This window comes from Meles meles, chromosome 11 (assembly GCF_922984935.1).
Source record: "Meles meles chromosome 11, mMelMel3.1 paternal haplotype, whole genome shotgun sequence".
In the NCBI taxonomy this organism is placed as follows: Eukaryota; Metazoa; Chordata; class Mammalia; order Carnivora; family Mustelidae; genus Meles; species Meles meles.
This window is the reverse complement of record NC_060076.1, coordinates 22,804,066-22,825,444: the sequence shown is the minus strand read 5'-3', so window position 1 is coordinate 22,825,444 and position 21,379 is coordinate 22,804,066. Positions and strand designations below refer to the sequence as shown.

The 21,379-nt window shown below is 44.3% G+C and overlaps 1 protein-coding gene and 1 long non-coding RNA gene across 2 annotated transcripts in view; one reads left to right on the top strand and one right to left on the bottom strand.

Moving 5' to 3' along the window:
- The window catches only part of LOC123953337, a 39,192-nt gene extending 30,900 nt beyond the window's left edge, over nucleotides 1-8,292 (top strand). Inside the window, exon 3 of the long non-coding RNA XR_006820862.1 lies at nucleotides 6,902-8,292. This is a non-coding gene — a long non-coding RNA (uncharacterized LOC123953337). The remainder of the gene's footprint in view (nucleotides 1-6,901) is intronic.
- On the bottom strand, nucleotides 1,464-15,136 carry TXN (thioredoxin). The gene is made up of 5 exons (XM_046023496.1): nucleotides 14,980-15,136; nucleotides 10,169-10,273; nucleotides 9,545-9,604; nucleotides 2,115-2,180; nucleotides 1,464-1,679 (listed from the first exon to the last, which is right to left on the bottom strand). The coding sequence occupies exons 1-5, from the start codon at nucleotides 15,001-15,003 to the stop codon at nucleotides 1,617-1,619; spliced, it is 318 nt and encodes a 105-aa protein (XP_045879452.1). The 5' UTR covers nucleotides 15,004-15,136; the 3' UTR covers nucleotides 1,464-1,616.
- Between the last annotated feature and the right edge of the window lie 6,243 nt (nucleotides 15,137-21,379).

The window sequence follows — 21,379 nt, the reverse complement described above, 5'->3', positions numbered from 1 at the left end:
TGTTTGGTTTTATCGATGGGTAAATACCCAGTAGTAGAATTACTGGATTATGTGCTTTCAGATTTTTAGAAGAAACTCCAGTTTTCCACAGTGGCTGCATCAGTTAACATTCACCACCACCAATGCACAAGGGTTCCTTTTTCTCCACATCCTTGTCAACATTTGTTACTTTTTCACTGTAGCCATTCTGACAGGTGTGAGGCAGCATCTCATTGTGGTTTTGATTTGCATTTCTGATGATGAGTGATGTTGGTGCATCTTTTCGTGTTTTGGCCAATCTGTATGTTCTCTTTGGAAAAATGTCTATTCAGATTCTGTCCATTTTTTAAAAAAGATTTTATTTCTTTGACAGAGATCACAAGTAGGCAGAGAGGCAGGGAGAAGCAGGCTCCCCGCTGAGCGGACAGCCCGTTGTGGGGCTCGATCCCAGGACCCCGAGATCATGACCTGAGCCGAAGGCAGAGGCTTTAACCCACTGAGCCACCCAGGCACCCCAGATTCTGTCCATTTTTGAAGTCCTATTATTTTGGTGTTGTATAAATTCTTTATATTTTGGATTATCAACCCCTTATTGGACATAATATTTGCATGATTTTCTCCCATTCAGTAGATTGCCATCTGTTGGTTTCCTTCCCTGTGCAAAAGCTTTTTAGTTTGATATAGTCACAAAGGTTTATTTTTGCTTTTCTTTTCCCTTGTCTGAGACACATCTAGAAAAATGTTGCTGGGGCTGATATCTGAGTACTAGTTTTATACTTTCGGGTCTCTCACATTTAGGTCTTTGTATATGGTGTAAGAAAGTGGCCCAGTTTCATGTCTTGCAGTATCTGTCCAATCTTCCCAATACCATTTACTGGAGACTCTTCTCCATTGCAGTCTTGTCTCTTTAGTCACAGACCGAACACACGTGTGGGCTTATTTCTAGGCTCTCTAGTCTGTAACACTGATCTATGAAACCCTTAGTGTTCTTTAATGAAATGACCAGTAACTTCCACACTGTTTGCCACTTAAGTTAGTATGTCTATCTGGTCTACAAAACCAGTTTGATAGTTCCCATGGCAATGTTTGCAGAACTCCCTTGTAGCTAACCGTGAAGATCTGCCAACGGACAGAACAGGACTCTGTTTCCACTGGCAAAACAGCAACTCGTTCTGACGTTTGAGACTAGAATCTCAAACCAGAGAAAATTCCTTCACAGACGGACCTTAGTTTTGGTCTGAGGGTCATTCAGACAGCAGATCTACCTGCATGAATGGAGAACATGATTCTCTCTGCTCAGAGGAGTCAAACAATTATAACATACTACCTTGTTATCTGCATTGCCCCCCAAAAGATTTTTAATCTGAATCAGCGGCCAAGAAGGTCACTAAAGAGTTATCAACAGTATATGAAATTAAGATGCTAAATGTCATCTAAAAGCCACATTTCATTTATTCTGAAAGCTATTCAAAGACACCAGACAGTTTTAAAAAGGGTAGAATTAATATTTTATTATCACTTATAATCAGATGGCAGCTGGGTATAGAGTCTTCGTACTTGATCTTTCCTTTTTGTAAATAAAAAAAAATTACAAGTTTTCAACAGCCAAGGGCTGGTTATGTTTTCAGAAAACATAATTAGATTAATTCATTTATGGTGGCTTCAAGTTTTTCCTTATTAGCTCCAGAAAATTCACCCACCTGTTAAGAAAATATTGAATTGTGGTTAGATGTAGTTTTGTGACTAAGCTGTCACAGAACAGGGGAATAAGAGGGAAGGGAGAGGGAGTGTAATCTTACTTGAAGGAACTGGTTATAAGCCAGAGCTACGCATTTTAGGTTAAAAACAAGTTCTCCCCAGTTTGTGTTTAAGACAGATAAAATCTCTCTCTCAAAATTCAATGTACTTAAAAAAATATAAAGCACCAATCATGGGATTAGTGACTAGTTCTAACAAAGATCGATTTTCAATTAGATGTCACAGCATGTATTTGATGAAGAATGATCTATTTAAATATTATTAAAAGCAGTAAATGGGGACAGGCTTTTCCATGTGAAGGGCTAAGTCCCTTCGGTGTCTTAATTTATTCTATGTTTTCCTATTGGCCAGCTGGATAGAAGGTCCGATAGACCTACCTTCTGTCCCTTTTTAAAAAACTGGAAGGTCGGCATGCATTTGACTTCACACTCTGAGGCGACATCCTGTGGAGGGAGAGGGAAGGATAAGAACCAAGACTGAGTGTTGAGCTTTGACAGAAGTAATCTCTAACTAGACTATTTCTGCTGTTATATACCTCAAAAGTCAGCACTAGAATATTTTTGAAGCATATGAAAACTGACGGACTGAATGAAATGGCAGCAGAAGAGGCAAACTGGTTATATTCTCAATGCAAATTAATAGGCACCCCCCTCTGGAGGGGCCACCAACAAGCAGAATGCATCAGATACATACAATGACCCAGTGAGTTGTTTAACCCAATTATATCTTGGCTATTTCAACTATAAAGAAGCAATAACAGATCCTTCTGTAACTACACTCAGGACTAGAATCTTAACTATTCCTCGGAATTAGTACTGCTCTTCTTTGCTCCTAGTTTTTCCCAATCTTCTTCTGGTAGTGGAGTCCACAGCTGATGGTCAAAAAAACTAAAACACAGGGCGCCTGGGTGGCTCAGTGGGTTAAGCCGCTGCCTTCGGCTCAGGTCATGATCTCAGGGTCCTGGGATCGAGTCCCGCATCGGGCTCTCTGCTCAGCGGGGGGCCTGCTTCCCTCTCTCTCTCTGCCTGACTCTCTGCCTACTTGTGACCTCTTTCTGTCAAGTAAATAAATAAAATCTTAAAAAAAAACAAACAAACAAACAAACTAAAACACAGCCTTAGCAAGAGGACCAATAATTTACTCACCAAAGAACTCTTCTAGAACAAAGGCCTAGTAACCCAGACAAAGCTCTACACCATTTCTTTCTGCTTTTAACTAAACTTTTACTTGTAGGTTCTTATATCTGGCTGCACATCGTGAACTAAGGTCCCTGAAGTATCAAACATTCCCTAATTCTGTAACTGGAATACCACAGGAAAACTTCTAACACCACTTGTCCCCCTCAATACTTTGTTTATACAAGGGCTGAGGTAAATACCCCATAAAGTGGTTTGATTTGGACAAGAGTTTTGGATCAAGAGATCCATTAGGGATGTCTGCCTGGTCCTCAAGACGCTTGGGAAAGAAAGGCAAACCCAAAAGCAGTGAGGGACGACAACCAAGGAGGCTGAATTCTGAGAACCAGATCACAAAAACCAAAGAGCCTACTGAGGAAAGGAAGGTGTCGTGATTTCTAGCTTAGTATTCGGGAGGGCACAGGACTGAAAAAAAAAGGGGGGGGCGTCTGAGCCCCTAGTAATGGCAGCATGCCAGCCCAAGTTCATCTCCTCCACCGAGACTGGGGAGAAAAAAAAAAGGGGAGTTTTATAGCTTTATAAATTTGCTTTGCTGGTAGTTTGGGCAAGAAGGAGAGTGAGCACTACTGTTAGAGGAATTCCTTCCAGATAACCTTCACTCTTCCTCTACATGCTGGCTGACGAAGAGGCACAAGGACAGTGATGACTGGAATAAAAATGGCTAACAGGCTCTGAATGCCTGGGAAGTGACCCCCACCATGAAGATTCTACAATTCCAGTAATTCCCTTGGGCAAGAACATCCAAGATTGAAAATGGGGTGAACACTTGACAGGGAGACTATGAACTGCCCATGACCAGGCTCCAGAAGGACTGTGGATGAGGATTCAGGAAATCAGAAGACGACAAGTTAGAAGGGGAGCAGGGGACTGGCTTAGGTAAAAGATTGAAAACTGGTAGTCTAGTCTAGGGGGCCATATCAGTGTCCAGATACACTGCTTGGCTCATGTAAGAGCTTAAAGCAAAACTCTGCATTGGTTGCAACAGCAGCTACCTTTTGAACTTGAATATTTAGGAACACCAGGCTCACCCCTCACAGTGCTGAGAACAGCTGTTTGCCTCGGCCCCTTCCCTCTCTGGTGCACATGGAAGCCACTGGTTGGAAATCACCTCTCATGCAGGCAGTTGGCAGAGCCTCATAGGAGCTGGGTGTTCATTTTACATTTACGGAACAAGGGCAGCCACCTGGAAAGGATGAGCCATCCTCTTCCCAACTTCCAATCAGAAACCCCCGGGGGCATGACTGAGCTGCATCACACACAAAGGCAGGTAAAACAGAACCTGGACAGCCATCACAACTTCCTGATGAGAAAGCTTTATCAGCAGAAGATACGGGTCTCCTCCCAGTCAATGAAGGTGATTATCAATGTTCTCAGATTCCAGATGCCTTACCCCTCACCTACCCAGAAGCTCAGCATTCCGACCTGGGCACAACTGCTTAATTTACAACAAAATCCTAAAACTGGAAAAAAGATGAATGCTCAGAAGTGGTGCCCGTGCTTTGAGAGAGGAGAGTATGAACAAGACTTTTAAAATACTTCTAAAAATTACTGTCAAATCTTTATGCAGTGAATTTTTAAAGAGTTGAGTTTTCTTTCATTGGGTATAAAAGGGGTTTGCTGTTTTGTTTCTTTTAAAGGGATCTGGGATTCTAAACCTTAATTTCCCAAAGTGAGGCTTTGTTACTTGCAATTTATGAACATCCTTATGAATAAATTCTCTGACATATCCTAGGACAAAACCTTAATGTGATATTGCTAAGCTTATTAAGGAAGATCATTTTTATTTGCATAAGTATAATCCACCTTTACTGTAGAAAAACTGGAAGAGGAAAACCATTCCTCCTCAACTAGCTACTACAAACATGTTACTCTTGTATCTAAATGCTTTTCTTTATCAAACCTATGCTGTGTGCAGGGCACACATACAGTATAACGTACCTACGGTGGACATTGCCCCACAAGAAAGTACACAGTTCTTATGGTCCTATCAACATGGCGTCCGTGGAACTAATCCTTGGTCAATATGTAAAAGGCTTTGATTTTTGCTTCAAGCCAACACTTGCATCTGCCTATACAAACATCTCTGCATCCACTCTGGTCACCCCCGCTGGAAGTACAATTGCTAAGAAAAAGAACATGTTCCTTTTAAAAGCTCCAGATACATATTAAAATGACCTCTGAATTTGAAAGTGTATTGACTAGTCAGTATTGATCATGATTTTGCCATCAGCCCTTCTCTACCCCATTCGTTAAAAACATGGGCTTTAGGTTACGCATCAGACTTCTGTTCTGTGACAGGACTTTTCCAGGCCCATTTCCTCAGTGGTAAGAGAGGAAAATAGTTAAGTTCCTGAAACTACAAGAACCAGAGTGGTTAACGTGCTTAACAACGTCCAGCACTTCGCTAAGTATGTTCAATATTTTCTAGGATTTTTGTTTATACCCAAGTAAAACCTAGAAGACGTCTGAAGAATGAGGCAGAGCTGCAGCACGTTAACCCCAAATAGTTAATGATCAATACACACTTAAATCTTTTTTTTTTTTAATTTTCTAGTCTATTCCATGGGTATACCTGCCTACTCTGTTACAAGACCACCCTGTGTTAGTAAATGCAGCTAATACACTATTTTTATGGGGCTTGACCTTTCTCATCCCCCACAACTTCTCTCCCAGTTAATGATTGTTTTTATAAACACTTTCCTGGACTTTCCTGACTATATTATTTCAGAATGTCAATCAATGGCCCCAAATGTCAGGTTGGCACTGCATCAGACAAACTTGGGGAATACTGACGTTTTAATAATACCAAGTCACTATCCAGGAACACAGTACACCTACCTAAGAACTTTTATGGACTTTTCAACATCTTCCTTTCTACTACTACTACTTTTAATTTGCCTATTCTTAATAGTGACTCTAAAGGTATTTGTACTTAAACTTCAACTGTAGGGGCGCCTGTGTGGCTCAGTGGGTTAAAGCCTCTGCCTTCAGCTCAGGTCATGACCCCCAGGGTCCTGGGATCGAGCCCCGCATCGGACTCTCTGCTCAGCAGGGAGCCTGCTTCCTCCTCTCTCTCTGCCTTAGTCTCTGCCTACTTGTCATCTGTCTGTCAAATAAATAAATAAATAAAATCTTAAAAAAAAAATAAAACACCAAAAAACTTCAACTGTAAAGATATTTTTATCATGTTCTTCACCTAAAAATAAAACTAGCCGCCCCCCTCCTACTGAAGCCACCACCTTGGCTTTATAAACAATCTGGAAGTTTAAGAATATAATGAAATTCACTTTTTAGGGAGTGTTTAAGTTCTGTGAATTCTGACAAATGCACAATCACGTAACACTAAAATCAAGACAGACTGTTCCTTCGCTCCCCTAAAATTTCCTCAGACTACTTTTTACCTAAGTTTAGTTTCATTGGCTTCTAGCTTAAAACTCCAGATGGCCAAAGTAACTTTAAACTTGCTTTTGTTGCTTCTATTAACTCATCTAATCAAAACAGAAACACACAATGTTCTAAAAGGTTGCACAATTATCAGGTCTAAATTATTTTGTTTCTTGTTTTAATTTACAAAGTTAAGTATCCCACCCTATACAGAATTGGTATTAGAGTCATTTTCAAAAGGACTGGTACTCCTACTTTTCTAGAAATACAAAATTTTCTTTGTGTATCACATTATGCCCATGCCTCCTAATTTTTCCAGGGCCTGGAAAAATTTGTTTGAATCTATTACATCTAAAAGGTAACTTCCTCATGTTCAAGTGCTTACAGAGCCTTCTATTAAAATTACACACTGCTGACGCCAAAGACACTACAAAGTACGGGGAGTCTGAAATTCATCAGCAGGGAATTATCTGCACAAAAATTTAAAGACTAGTCCATTTGTTAAAAAATTCATCCATTAACGATATGACCTAATTCTCAGAAATGTGACTGAAGTACTTTTTAATCCCTTGTCTCTATTTTAGAGTTGAAATAAGGGGATGACTTTACCAAGACCTGCAAATTCCATGAGGAAAAACTACTGCCTGTCAATCAACTGCTTTGACAGAATTTGCTAGGAGAATAATTCCCAATGGCCTGGGGAGTCGGAGCTGGTAGACACTGTTACATGTATGTGACCAAAGGATTCTGCAATTAGTTCAATTTTAAACTCTACAACAGGTTGATGAGGCTATTCAGATGGTGTTGTAACAGTATCATTAAAGGTATTCAAAGTAAAACACTGCGTGTTGCTTGATTTTTAGAATACAGAGGCAAAGTGAAAGGTCTTCAACTTGTGAGAGGGTCACTCCAAGGTCTAGAAAGTTTGAGGGTGTATATGCTAGTCAGATATGAAGGAAGAGTTCGGCCCCACAAAAGTCCTTGCTTGCTCTGCCTATCTTCTTCCTCAAGGTTTTGGATTCCAACACTGAGAACACCTGTCCAGGGTCTGGCAAGGTGCATAGGTCCACCTGTTTGGCCTGACCTACCCCCCCCCCCCCCCGCCCCCGCCTCCTATGCGGCAGGCCCCTCACCTGTTCTGTGGGCATGCTAATCAAGGCGGTTATCACAGCTGCCTGCAGAGCAAAGGACACAACCAGCATCGAGCACAGGTTATTCCTTTCCAATAAAAACTGAAGAGATTTGCTTACTGTCTGACAGTCCCAGGACTAGTCAGCAATCTCTCTAGTCCCTTCCAGGTACCATATTGACCTGGCTCAAGTGACTGCAGAGAAAAAAATGCCTGTAAGTTAGGTTTAGGTGGGGAGCAAGAGTCTCTTCACAGGCACCTGCTCTCGACTCTCTACTCTTTTTCTTAAAACTCTGGGAAAATCACTTTACCTTATAAAATAAACTCACTCTATACCTACTGCATGCCAGCCCGGTAAGTAAGACAGAGTTTCTGGTCTCAAGAAACTCAGAGAGAGTAATGATAAAGGATAGACAAAAAGACCAATACTAGTTAAGATTCTCTGAACATAGGCAGGCACTACTCTAGACACTTTGTAAGGATCATCTCACGTCATCCTGACAACTCCTTCAGGACGCTGGGTAAACACTGCTGTTTTACGGAGGCTCACACTGAGATGGAACTGGGAAGGAAAGCAGGCAGTCTAGGTGTGGGATCCTTCCCTTTCTACTACCATAAATGCGGGGGGTGGGGGCAGAGGACAACGTGGAGACACGGATGAAAGGAAAGCCTAGTTTGGGTGGAGAAAGGTTCCTGGAGAAGACGTGAAGCTTACAGCTAGTTTCTAAGGTATGCAAGGAAAACATGTGCCAGGACGAGACGACCCCACCAGGAAAGGCATGAGTATGGAATCAGAAAATGTGCTAAGATGGGGCGCCTGGGTGGCTCAGTGGGTTAAAGCCGCTGCCTTCAGCTCAGGTCATGGTCTCAGGGTCCTGGGATCGAGCCCCACATCGGGCTCTCTGCTCCGCAGGGAGCCTGCTTCCTCCTCTCTCTCTGCCTGCCTCTCTGCCTGGTTGTGATTTCTCTCTGTCAAATAAATTTTAAAAAAATATTAAAAAAAAAAGAAAAAAGAAAATGTGCTAAGACAAAACAATCTGGTGATGGTAGGTCCTCACAGGTTTGAAAGTACTGCCATCGCCCTGCTTTTATAAACTCTGTACCTTTATTATCCACTCTAAGTTTTGCTCCATGAACAAGCCACCCTGGGAGGCTAATGAGGCAAGTATTAAGGTTAGCCCAGTCCCAGAAGTCCCAGAGCCAGGCCTGGAACCTGGGTGAGCACTCTTTGGGCTACCTCTTACCCTAACTCCTCCTGCCTCCCGGGGCTAAGGGAAAAATGTCCACTTATCTGTAAAGAACTTCTAGGTGCTGTTCTTGAACGTGAACAGGCTATCCTAGTTCAGTGGGCTGGAGGGGAAGCAAGTCTTGGTCCAGGAGCAGGATCTGCACCCACCCTGTGCCAGAGCTTCCTCTGACGAGCAAGGGCCAGGCCAGAGGCCCTCATTTTAACTCCTGACTCTGCCCCTTACTGTGACTCCACGGACAACCTATCTTATCTGTAAAAGGGGGAGGCATGGCCCCAAGGATTAAATGATCAATACTTGTAAAGCACGTGGAAGAGTACTGGGTACACAGAGTTGCAAAGAAGCGTTCGTAAAATTAAATCAACCCTCAAATTTCCCTCCAACCTACTCTCTGCTGTCAGGCACCTTGGTGTTTGTTCTTCAAAATACTGGGTTTTCTGACTGACTAAAAACAAGCAAGATGCGTGAGCTTGTGCTTACACCTTCTCAGGTCAGTAGTTCACAAAGAATCCTAAGAGTGGTCTCCCAATTTTTAAGTCTACGGATTTAGTTATCATATTCAAATTCAATTTCGATTTATTGAGCATCTCAGTGTTAAAATGAATGTATTAGTTTTTAGAAAGGTGACTGGTAAGGTACAGAAGCTTTAACCATCTGTTTTTATGCTTATTTTAGGAGGCGATATACATAGACCCTGGTAGCTAGGATAAGCTCATAATTGGCACAATTACCTTTTGTGGCTGGCACTGTAGTTGTCATATACTTGACATGTATGTAAACAAGCACTTGCAATTCAGAGAAAATGGCCAATGTCAAAAGGTCAGTAGTATTCCAGATTTCCAGTCACATACCTGACAGTCATCCACGTCTACTTCAAGAAACACCACATTGGAATACTTCTCAGAGAGGGACTGCAAAATTTAAAATGAAAAATCCAGAAAAATTCAGAACTGGGTAATGGCAAGTCATGATACTCAAGCTTCTTTAATAGAAAATAATAAACGTAGAAACTACTACTTCAAGATCCAAAAATTCAGACTAGGGACCAGGTAACTACAAAGGACATACGGTCTCTCCGGCACAAATTCCTCCTGGCATAAAAGAATTCGGCACATCAACTTTTGAGGCCTGAATTTCAAAAAAGGTCTGTGTTTCAACATGAAGAAATGGAAAAACCATTTAAGACAACCAAATTAAGTTCTGACAGTTGTCTTCAGTGGGCTACACACGTGCCAAAACTAAATTAAGTTGTTACAATATTACATTTACGTTAAAAGATTTTAAGTAGGGGCGCCTGGGTGGCTCAGTGGGTTAAAGCCTCTGCCTTCAGCTCAGGTCATGATCTCAGGGTCCTGGGATGCTCCCCGCCCCCCACCTCTGCCGGTGTCTCTGTCTACTTGTGATCTCTGTCTGTCAAATAAATAAAGTCTTAAAAAAACAAAACAACAACAAAACACAACTGGCTTCATACTCACATGGAAGAAAGGCTTGATCATTTTGCAAGGCCCACACCACGTGGCTGAGAAGTCAACTACTACAAGTTTATCCCCTGCACCGTTCAAGGCTTCCTGAAAAGCAAACTAAGAAGAAAAAAAGAAAAGCTGAGGTTAGATATCTCCAAGTCCTGATCAAATGCGAGACAATGTGACACAAAGAAGGATTCAAAGTTACTGCTTTTTAAAAGTTTAATAAACTAAAATGAACCAAATAAACTACTCGAACAAAGTCCTAGAGTGTGTAGTGTTACTTAAGATGAAACAAGTATGTGTCTAGTGTATCATTAGTTCTGTCTTCATCCATTTGTATTCAAACTGAGCAAATGAAAACAGACATTTCTATTAGGTTTCCACATCAAATTTAGGTCTACGGCAAACAAGCACCTAAATGCTTATCAATGATGAAGAGGGTCACTTCAATCGAAGAAGTCACAAAGGCAGGGAATTTTGCACTGAAAACAAGTTTAAAAGCGAACACATTTTTTGATTAAAATTGTCTATGATGGAACAAGTCAAAAGCTTTGAAAATATCAAGGAAAATAAACCTCCTCCAGACCCTCACACTCAGAGGGTCACTGCGGACATTAAGCATTCGTGCACTCTCCTTGATGGGCTTCCAGAGACTAGCGCACACTGTTTATTGTTGCTGTTTGCCCTTTATCGCAAAACTCTGCCTTTGCTGGAGACAAATGGTAGCTTTAGTTCCCCACGCGGGGAATTCTCCTTCCCCTTAGGTGTTATTTTGCATTACAAATATGTCAAATAAAATTCCCCCAGTGAGACATGCTCAAGAAATCCCTTACCACCAATCTCCCTGAATAATTTACCAATGGTTTGGATACCGTAACCCTCGGAACCTAACCTTCTAGTTAAAAGGGACTCCTTTTCAACCACAGTTTAGTCAGTTAGTGGCTTACCAAAACTGGGGCAACAGAGAGCAGCCAAAATGTAAGTATCTGTAGCTGAAGTCTGGGTTTTCCCTCAAGGGGAAAATGCTGGTCACACTGGCTTAATTAAAAACTAACATTCCCCTCCCTTGAAAGCTAAGAATCATATCAGATCCTATTCAGTAAACGCCATTAAAAAAAAAAAAAACAACTGAATTCTTCTGCAATACAGTTACTTTTCTAGACTTCTAATTTCTACCTAATGTGTTTTGCAGAAACAATTCAAAAGTGGCATTCCCATGTCCTGACTTCTGTAACCTTTTAGTTACTCAGATGCAAGCTCCCATCCCACCTTGGGGTGTGGGGAAATATCTGTGTGTGAGGGTGTAGGGGGAGGGAGGAAGAGCGAGAACAAGTTAGAATTATAGAAATTATTTTTCCAAACCATCAAGTTTCTCCAGATGAATTTAATTCAGAGCCTTCTCTACTGTGATTTTTTAAAAAATGTCAAACTAGGGATGCCTGGGTGGCTCACTCGTTTAAGCATCTGCCTTCAGCTCAGGTCATGATCCCAGAGTCCTGGGATCCAGTCCCCCTATCAGGCTCCCTGTTCAGCAGGGTACCTTCTTCTCCGTCTCCCTGCTGTTACCCTTGCTTGTGCGCCCTCTCTCTGATAAATAAATAAATATAATCTTAAAAAAAAAAAGTCCAACCAGCCATTCTTTACTTCAAGAACCAGTTTAGACAAGAAAAAAAAAAAAAAATCTAGAATGATAATGTCAGATGAATGCATTGTTTTGTGAACATGGTTGGCCCTCCATAAACACCTGGTGAGATTACTTACAATATAAAATATTATACAAACACGCTCAATGGTTTCCCAAACAATTCTGAATCAAATTCAAGCAAAGCTACCTAAAAATCTTGGAGTGGGAGGGAGAAGCATTCAACAGTAACTTTTGGCTTAACTGAAGAGTTAGAGAGTCAGGTATGTGTAAATTTCACAACAAATTCTCTTCTCCTGACACTTAAGTTTGTCTAAAGGAGATATCTTTTTTTTTTTTTTTAATTTTATTTATTTGTCAGAGAGAAGGAGAGAGAGAGAGCGAGAGCACACAGGCAGGCAGAGGTGGAGAGAGAAGCAGGCTCCCTGCTGAGCAAGGAGACCATGCGGGACTCGATCCCAGCACCCTGGGATCATGACCCGAGCCGAAGGCAGCGGCTTAACCCACTGAGCCACCCAGGCGTCCCTAAAGGAGATATCTTTTGAAAAGGGCTGAAGATTATCTAAGAAGCAATCTGCAGTGTCTAACACTCAGAGACTAACAAGGAAGATCAATAAAGGTCCCCATTATGGACCTAAATATTCTGAAAACAGAACAATGTATTTGGGGTAGATAAGAACAGAGTCTAGTATCTCTTTTCCTAAACACACCCATTCTGAAAGTAATTAACAAGCACAAGAGTGCCCATGTATAGGTCGGAGTTCAATAAGGGCAGCTACCATTCTTAAGAAACATACAACCATGTGTTGATTTCTTCCTCATCACCTTGACAGTCCATTATCACACTTTATCTAAAATAGATACCAGTGGCTCTGAACCATGACACCTCAGAAAGAGCTGACTTAGCCAACGCCACCAAGTTTAGTTCAACAGAATGGAAATCTAAAGTGTACTCAACATTTACAAGTAACACTGAACTGAGCTTAACTTTGGATTAATGTCCCTGGGTCATAATCTTGAAGATCACCTATGATCAGGGTCTTCACGGCCTATACCCTCACCAATTTCTGGTCACCCTTGTATATCTTCTCATTGATGAGGGGAGGAGGGTGCCAAAACTATGACAACTAAAATAGGGAAAAACTGAAAGATGTGTTCCAGGAGTCAATAGATTCTGTTTGTAGTGTATGGATTCTGAGACAACTGTAAGAATCTTTTCAGAGACAACTGTAAGAATCTTTTCATAGACAACTATAAACCACTCAAAGTCTTCTCCCTCCTTTATGGGTTCTCACCTGTTAGGTTATATTGATGATGTGGTCAGACCCTGGACAACACCTCCCACCCAGACTGATACCTGTCACTGAATAGGTACTGAATAAAAAGTAGGGGGAATAAAATTCTGTATTAATGACTTCTCCAACCAATGACAGGGTTGCTAATTTTAATATAAAAGCTCACACAATAATAAGACATGTCATTTGTAAAAAATTGCTTAAGGACAAGCAGATAGCTACAATAGTCAATCAACATATGGCGGAGGGAGTTCAGAGTCCCTAATAATCAAAGGAGATACAATTTTTCTTACTAATAATGATTTGGCCAAAGTTAGGCGGAGAATGTCAGTGTCGAGGAGGGTGCAGTCAAAGACCACTCTCACATGCTTCTTGAGGATTTACAAACCCTAAATAAAAGGTTCGCACCTTGACCCAATCACTGCACTGGGCCCTAACCTGAGGAAACAGCTTGAACTCTGTACAAAGGGTTATGAACAAATATATACACTGAGGCACTGAACACTGCCTGAATGTTCAGGAATGTGTTCAGATATTGAAATAATTACAACGCTTCTAACTACATAAAAAGGGTTCAGGCTAAACTGGAAGGGGGGGGAGCTCAGAACAAAACAGGATACATAAAATAATCCAACTACTTTGCAGTGGCTTCTAGGAAATAGAAGATCGCTCTCTTGCTGAATTTTCTACAATGACCATATATGCTTTCTGATTTTTAAAGGAACCAAAAGATAAGGCAGCATTATAGAGAAACTTTCATTCCCAAAGCCACTCAGCATCTCTCAGGTCCAGACATTCAAGACAGATGGGAGGTACCGCAGGGTAAACGCTCTCCAAGGGTCTTCTACTGTTCCAGCAACATCAATTTCTGCCACTCGCTTTTCTGACTCTGCATCTAACAAACATCTCTTGAATGGCTGCAATACACCAGACACTTAGTCGGGCTCGGAGTTTCCCCGAGCAGGAGGGTAGGAGGCTTGCAATAACTCTCGAAGATGGAACACGGTCTTGGACATTCCTAACAGGGCAGAACCACCACCACCTGGTACCCCAGGACCGCCGAGCACACAGCCGGGCGCGGCCGCCTCGGGGGCACTCCTGGCTGCAGCGAAACCCACCCACCGTGGGTGAATCACGGACGGGCAGGGCAAAGGAGGCCCCTGGGCCCAGTCTTGGGGACTGAGTCATTCCAAAGCCAGCGCTGCCGGAAACACGCCCTGCGCCGCTAGAGGAGGAGTCCCGAGGGCGCGGCCCTGGCCTCACTTCCTCGCGGCCACCTGGGCCGCTCGGGCCTCGGGGCCCGTCTCGGACAGACCAGGGGTTCTCCAGCCCTGAGCCGCCCCCTTGCGCAGAGGCCAGCACGCGCCATTTCTGGGGCCGGGCACTGATGAAGGCAGCTGGGATCTCAGGCCCGGACACGCACTCAAGGAAACTCACGCCGCCCAGCGTGGGTGATCACACCGCCCACCGGGAGGGAGTGGCGGCCCGCGACCCCGTGCCTCTACCGAGGGGCCCTCCATCTCCTTCCCCAGCCTGTATCCAGAATAGCAGCCTCCATCCCCTCAGCCAACGGGGGTTTCCCGAGCACCGGGGTGCAGGAGGCGCCGCTGGCGGGGAGGGGGGACGCCCGGCGCACTGGACACGGGCAGCACCGCCGACCCGGACCCCGCCCTCCAGGGCGCCCTCGTCCCTCTCCTCCCTTCCTCCGGTGCGTGCTCCGCTGCCTCAGGCGCGCCCAGGCCCCAGCTTCCCGCAGTCCCGGGCCAAGGCGTCGCGTCCCATTCCCCCCGGCTGCGGAGAGGCGTCTGCCCACCTCCCGCCCTCGCCCTCCCCAGCCACTGAGTCTGCGCGTCGCGCCCGGGCCTTCTCCAGGGAGCGGGTACCTTGCTCTCGATCTGCTTCACCATTTTGGCGGCTGAGGGTCTGACAAGGGACCGTAAGCAGCGATGAAAGCGGATCCAAAACGCCGGGACGGAGCTTGCAGAGCGCTCAGCCCGCCTTCCCTTTATAGCAACTGGGGGCGGGGCGCGCGGGCGCGCGCGGCGTGCGTGTTGCGGGGGCGCGCCCGCTCGGGCCTCTCGCGCCCGCCCCGGCGCCCGGGCCAGGCCCCGCCTTCCGGAACCGCCGAGGCGCCGGCTGGGGGCGGAGTCGCCCCCGGGGGTGGGGTTGGCGCGGACGCTGGGCGGGGCTCTAGGGAGCGCCCTGGCCTCCTAGCCCGCTGCCCCGCCTCCCCGCGCCGGGCTGAGAGTCGGGATGTGCGCCTGTCGCCCAGCGGCCTATGGGACGCGGGCACTGTGCGCGGTAGGGGGAAGCGGGGACGCGGGCACTGTGCGCGGTAGGGGGAAGCGGGGACGCAGACGGCCATCGTCAGAGCCACAGGGCCACCTGGGAAGAGGCCAGCGGCGTTCACGGAGCGCTCCCACGTTCGAGAAGGGGCCGCTTAAGTAGGGCTGGAGTCCTCGAAAAGGCCCGCCACACTCCCGCTCCCCCAATCCTGCAAACCCCACAAAGTGCTGAGTAACGATGACCAGGAAGTATCTTTGCGCCCCAGCCTCCCTTCTGGAGCTTATCGCGATAGTTGTCTTCTCTTCCTTCCTGTTCTTTTACCTTGACCGATGAAACTGCTGCTCCAGCGTGACACTGCAGTTCCGTGCGGGAGAGACGGCCGGGAACCGGCTTGGCCGCCGGCAGGGGCTATGCAGCAGGTGGACCTGCGGCGGGGCTGCTGCAGTTGTGGCCCTGAGCAGGTCCTGACCTCCGCGAGCCTCAGTGTTCCTTTCTGCACAGTGGGAATCATCCTGGCCTCTAACTCATGCTGGTGGTGTTTTGAGGACTCAATGAAGTACTTGTAAAGTGATTAGGACAGTGCTTGGCACGTAGTAAGTACTCAATGGTTATAATTAAAGCTGTTGTGAGTACTAATTAGGCTTGCTTGGTGTCACGGTGGAGGTGGGGGAGGCAGGCTGATCTTGGCGACCTTATATTTATAAGGGCGCCAGGACACGCATTTGGGTTTTTTCTACCGGTGGTAGAACCTGGAGCAGAGGTGTTGATCCTGGGATGTGCGTTGCAGGTTGGGTCTGGCAGGTTAGGAGGCATTGGGAAGCAGCGGGGCGGGGTGCGTCACAGCAGGAAGTGAAGGTGGTGAAACTGTTGAGCTGGAGAGAGGAAGGAAGGCTTGGAGGTGGGATGATGATGGTGTGGGATTGAGTAGGAATTTTCAGGGGGAGCAGCTCTGGATGGAGCTACCTCTGGGTGTGATTGGCTGGGATGGTGAAACTCCCCGCTGCCTTCCTTCTCCCGATTGCAAACAAAGGGAGGAAGAAAACCAGAGGGTTTGAACCCATCCTGCCAAACTTCTACAAGGTTGAGGAGCACAGGGCTATGAGTAAGGCAAGGGACTAGGGTCATGGTCTGAGGAATGGTCTCATTGCATTCCCACAGAGTAAAAGGACTACGGGAGCAGAAAAGAGGTTTTACGGGGTACCAGGACAGAATATATAACCTTCTTTGCTGCTGCTCTGTCACCAGTCAAACCTAAACACCCGTTTCTGGGCGTATGTAATAGTGGGTACGTTTACATGGGAGATGACAATAAATCCTGTGCTGTCGAAAGGGGAAGTACAGGTCTTCAATGGCCATCCAAACCACCCTCAGCTGACATCTCTCCAAAGATCTTCCAGATACACAGTGACTCAGTTGGAGGAGGTTCTGACTGCCTCCCACCTTCACGGGACCAAAATAGAGTGGCAACGGGGGAATGCCACAATTTCAGAGAAAAGGGAACTGGAAGGCTCGCATTTATGCTAAGAGCCCAGACTCTGCCATTAGACACCTTGTTCTCATCCCCACTCTACCACTTAGTAGCTGGGGAACTCTAGAAAAGTCTAAATAGACTTTCTGTGCCTCAGTTTCCTCGTCTATAAAATGGGGCTAATAATACTTCATGCTGTTATAAGGGTTGAGTGAGCTAAAATATATGTAAGCTACTTAGAACGATGCCTTGGACACAGTAAACGCTACCTGAGCTATGATTACAGGCTGGTAAATGGAATGGTGAAATCCCTCTGGAATGACGGCAGAGGTGGAAGGGGAGACTGTAAAACAGGTGTCAGAGTCTAAGTGAATTAAGTAATCAGGAAAGCAGTAATGAACAGTGAACTCTGTAACATGACTCTCCAAAGAAAAGGATTTTTGCCCCAAAGGGAGGAAAATGAGGTGGGATAGATCTGGCCTTAAAGAGCAAGCCCCCTCCTATAGGGACGTGGGAAACTTGGTCCCATGGTGGCAAGGAGGTGACGTTCTGTGAGGAAAGTGAGGCACAGGGGAATTGTTTGGCACAGCCCAGTGAGGGAAGATTTGTTTGGGCAGACAGGTAGTGGGAGAAGAGGAGAGACAGGGTGACGTCAAGGCCTCTCCATGTGAAGGGCTGGTTCTGTGTATTAGAACTCCCAGCTCTAAGTAGAAATTCCAACCCCAACTGACTCACACCAAAAAGAGAATTAGTAACTCATATCACCAAGAACTCCAGAGGCCTAAAGATGTCACATTGCCGCCGTCTCTACTCTTTCATTCTCAGTAGGCTCGCCCACCTTCTGTGAGACTAACCCGAGGAGCCCCAGACTTAGGTTCCCTACCAGCCTCCCATCCCAGAGGAAAACTTTCCTCTCCTTTGTTCTGGTGAATGTCCTGGAGGCTGACCTTCATTGACTTGAGTAGGGGTGGGAGCAAGGGCATCAGCCTGGCTTGAGCCATTTGGACTAGGAATGTGGATAATCCAGAGGATTAGCAGAGAAAGGGGAAATGGATGCTGGACAGGCAAAAATGCTACATCCCCATCATCCAGAAGAATAGAAACAAGGGGCATGGGTGACGAACTTGCATCAGGTTTCTGGGTCAGCTCCGTCTGAGGCTCCCTGGGGGCCTGGAAAACTAGGTTTGCTGTCATTGCACAGGTCCAGATTTGAAGAAAATGCAGCTCTAAGGTTTCTAAAGTAAGCTTTCGTCAGACCATAGATTTCCCTAAGTGTGGCCCTTGACAATCTCGTTCAGCATAGCTGGGGGGTACTTGCTGACATTGTAGATTCCTGGGCCACACCCAGACACATAGATGAGGTAGATCTCTGGAAATCAGCATCTTAAAGAAGTCGCCTACAGGACTGGATACACTAAGATTTGATAGACTGCCCTGGCATCTGCAGAGGAAGGCAGCATTAGTTGAGCTTGAAGACTGCGACTGGTACAGCCACTATGGAAAATAGTATGGAGGTTCCTTGAAGTTTTTAAAATAGGTATACCATAATGGCACCTGGGTGGTTCAGTCATAAACTGTCTGCCTTTGGCTCTGGTCATGATTCCAGGATTCTGTGATCGAGTCCCACATCGGACTCACTGTTCCGTGGGGAGCCTGCTTCTCCCTCTGCCTGATGCTTCCCCTACTTGTGTTCTCTGTCAAATAAATAAAATCCTTAAAAATAAATAGATATACCATATGATCCAGTAATTCCACTGCTAGGTATTTAACCAGAGAAAATGAAAACACTAATTGAAAAGATATATGTACTTCTCTATTTATTGCCCCATTATTTCTAATAGCAAAGATATGGAAACAGCCTAAGTATGCATGGATAGGATTAATTGATTAATTAATTTTAAAAAGATTTTATTTACTTATTTGACAGAGAGAGAGGTCACAAGTAGGCAGAGAGGCAGGTAGAAACAGAGGGGGAAGCAGGCTTCCTGAGCAGAGAGCTCTGATGCTGGGCCCTGAGGAGGAGATCCCTGAGCTCCCTGTCTGAGCAGAGAGCCTGATGCGGGGCTCGATCCCAGGACCCTGAGACCATGACCTGAGCCGAAGACAGAGGCTTAACCCACTGAGCCACCCAGGCGCCCCAAGATGAATTAATTTAAAAAATGTACACACACATGTGCACACAATGTAATATTAGCCGTAATAAAGGATGAGACCTTGCCATTTGCCAACAACACAGATGGCTCCAGAGGGTCCATCTTATGCTAAGTGAAAAAAGTCAGAGACTGTCTGACATTCCATAGGATTTCACTTACACGTGGAATCTAAAAAACACAACAAATGAATAAACAAACAAAGAATCAGACCTATACATACAGAAAACAAACCGATGGTTGCCAGAGGTGGAGGGTGGACAGATGGGCAAAATGGGCGAAGGGGAGTAGCAGATCCAGACTTCCAGTTGTGGAATGAAAGAGTCACAAGGAATAAAAGGCACAGCATATGGAAGATAGCCAATAACACTAATAGCGTTGCATGGGAACAGATGGCGGCGATACTTGTAAGCAGAGCGTGATGTACGGAGTTGTGGAATCACTGCTACACACCTGACACTGATGTGACATTGCATGTCACAGATACTGAACTTAAATAAATAATACCAGTCCCTGGTGTGGGGAGTGGGGCTTGAAGACCGTCTAGCAAGAGAGTTGAGATAGGAACATGGTATGTGATATAAAATTGGGAGCTCAAAATACTATGGTAGAGGAGATACTTGAAGGAGAAGCAATAACTGTACATGTGCGGAATAGTCATTAAGTGCCAAGTCTGGAGCAAGGGGTCTTGCATTACTTTTTTCAGCATCCCCTAGGAAATAGATACTATTCTTCCATTGTACAGAGAAGTAAATTAAGGTTCGAAGAGGTCATTGAGTCACACCAAATGCACACCGATTCTATCGAATATTGTACTATGGGTTCCTAGCCAAAGCAATTGGATACGAAAAACAGATAAAAGTCATCTGGATTGGAAAGGAAGAGGTAAAACTCTCTTGGCAGATGATATGGTCTTATATATAGAAACTCCTAAAGATCCTAAAGACTATTAGAATAAGCAAGTTTAGCAAGGATGTAGGATTTGACACAATATACAAAATTCAAAAAGAATGAATTACTCATATACAAATTTAATAAAAGTAGTATAAGACTTGTACAATGAAAATTGCAAAACTTCATTAAAAGGAATTAAAGTGCTAAATAAATGAAAAGACAGCCCATGTTTAGGGACTGGAAGACAATATTATTAAGGTAATTATTAAAATTATTAAGCTAATACTTCCTTAATTGATCTGTAGATTGAATAAAATCCCTGTCCAAATCCTAGGTGCCTTTTTTTAGGACAAGCTGTTCCTAAATTTATACAGAAATCCAAGGGACACAAAATAGCCAAAACAATCTTAAAAAGAACAAAGTTGGAGGACTTATACTCGCTAATTTCAAAACTTACTACAAAGCTACAATATTCAAAATAGAGTGGTACTTGCAGAAGGATAGGCATATAGATCAATAGGATAGAATTGAGAGTCCAGAAATAAACATGGGTTTATTTATTTATGATGAGTTGATTTTTAGCAGGAGAGTAAGACCATCCAAAGGAGAAAGTATAGTATCTTCAATAAATGGTCCCAGGACAATTGAATATCCACATGCAAAAAGAATGAGGTTGGACCCATACCTTACACCATTCACAAATAGTCACTCAAAATGATCCAAAGATCTACATGTAAGAACTAAAACTATAAGGCTATTAGAAGGAAACATAAGATAAATTTCTATGACCTTGGATTAGGCCATGATTTTGTAGATATGACACCCAAAGAACAAGCACCTCCCAAAATGAGACACATTGGATTTCCTCAAAATTAAAAAAAATTGTGCTTCAAAAGGACACCCAAGAAAGTGAAAAGATAACCTACAGAGTGGAGAAAAATATTTGTAAATCATATAGTGGAGAAGGCACCCAATTTTAGAATATATAAAGAACTCTTACAACTCAACAGTGAAAAAACAACTCATTAAAAAAATTGGCAAAGCATCAGACATTTCTTCAAAGGAGACATACCAATGGGCAATAAGCACAAGAAAATATGTTCAATACCATTAATCATTAGGGAAATACAAGTCAAAACTATGAGGAGATACGACTTTACACACCCTAAGACTGCTATATCAAAGACAAGAACAAATATTGGTGAAGATGTGGGGAGATTGGAAGGCTCACACACTGCTGGTGGGAAAGCAAATGGCACAGCTGCTATGAAAAAGTTTGGCAATTCCTCATACATTAAACAGAGTTACCATACGATCTAGCAACTCCACTGCTAGGTGTATACTCAACAAAGTTGATAATACACGTGCACACAAAAACTTGCACATGAATGTTCATGGTGACATTATTTTTGATAGCTGAAATGTAGAAGCCACCCAAATGCCCACCAACTGATGAATGGATAAGAAGATGTAGTGTTCCCACCC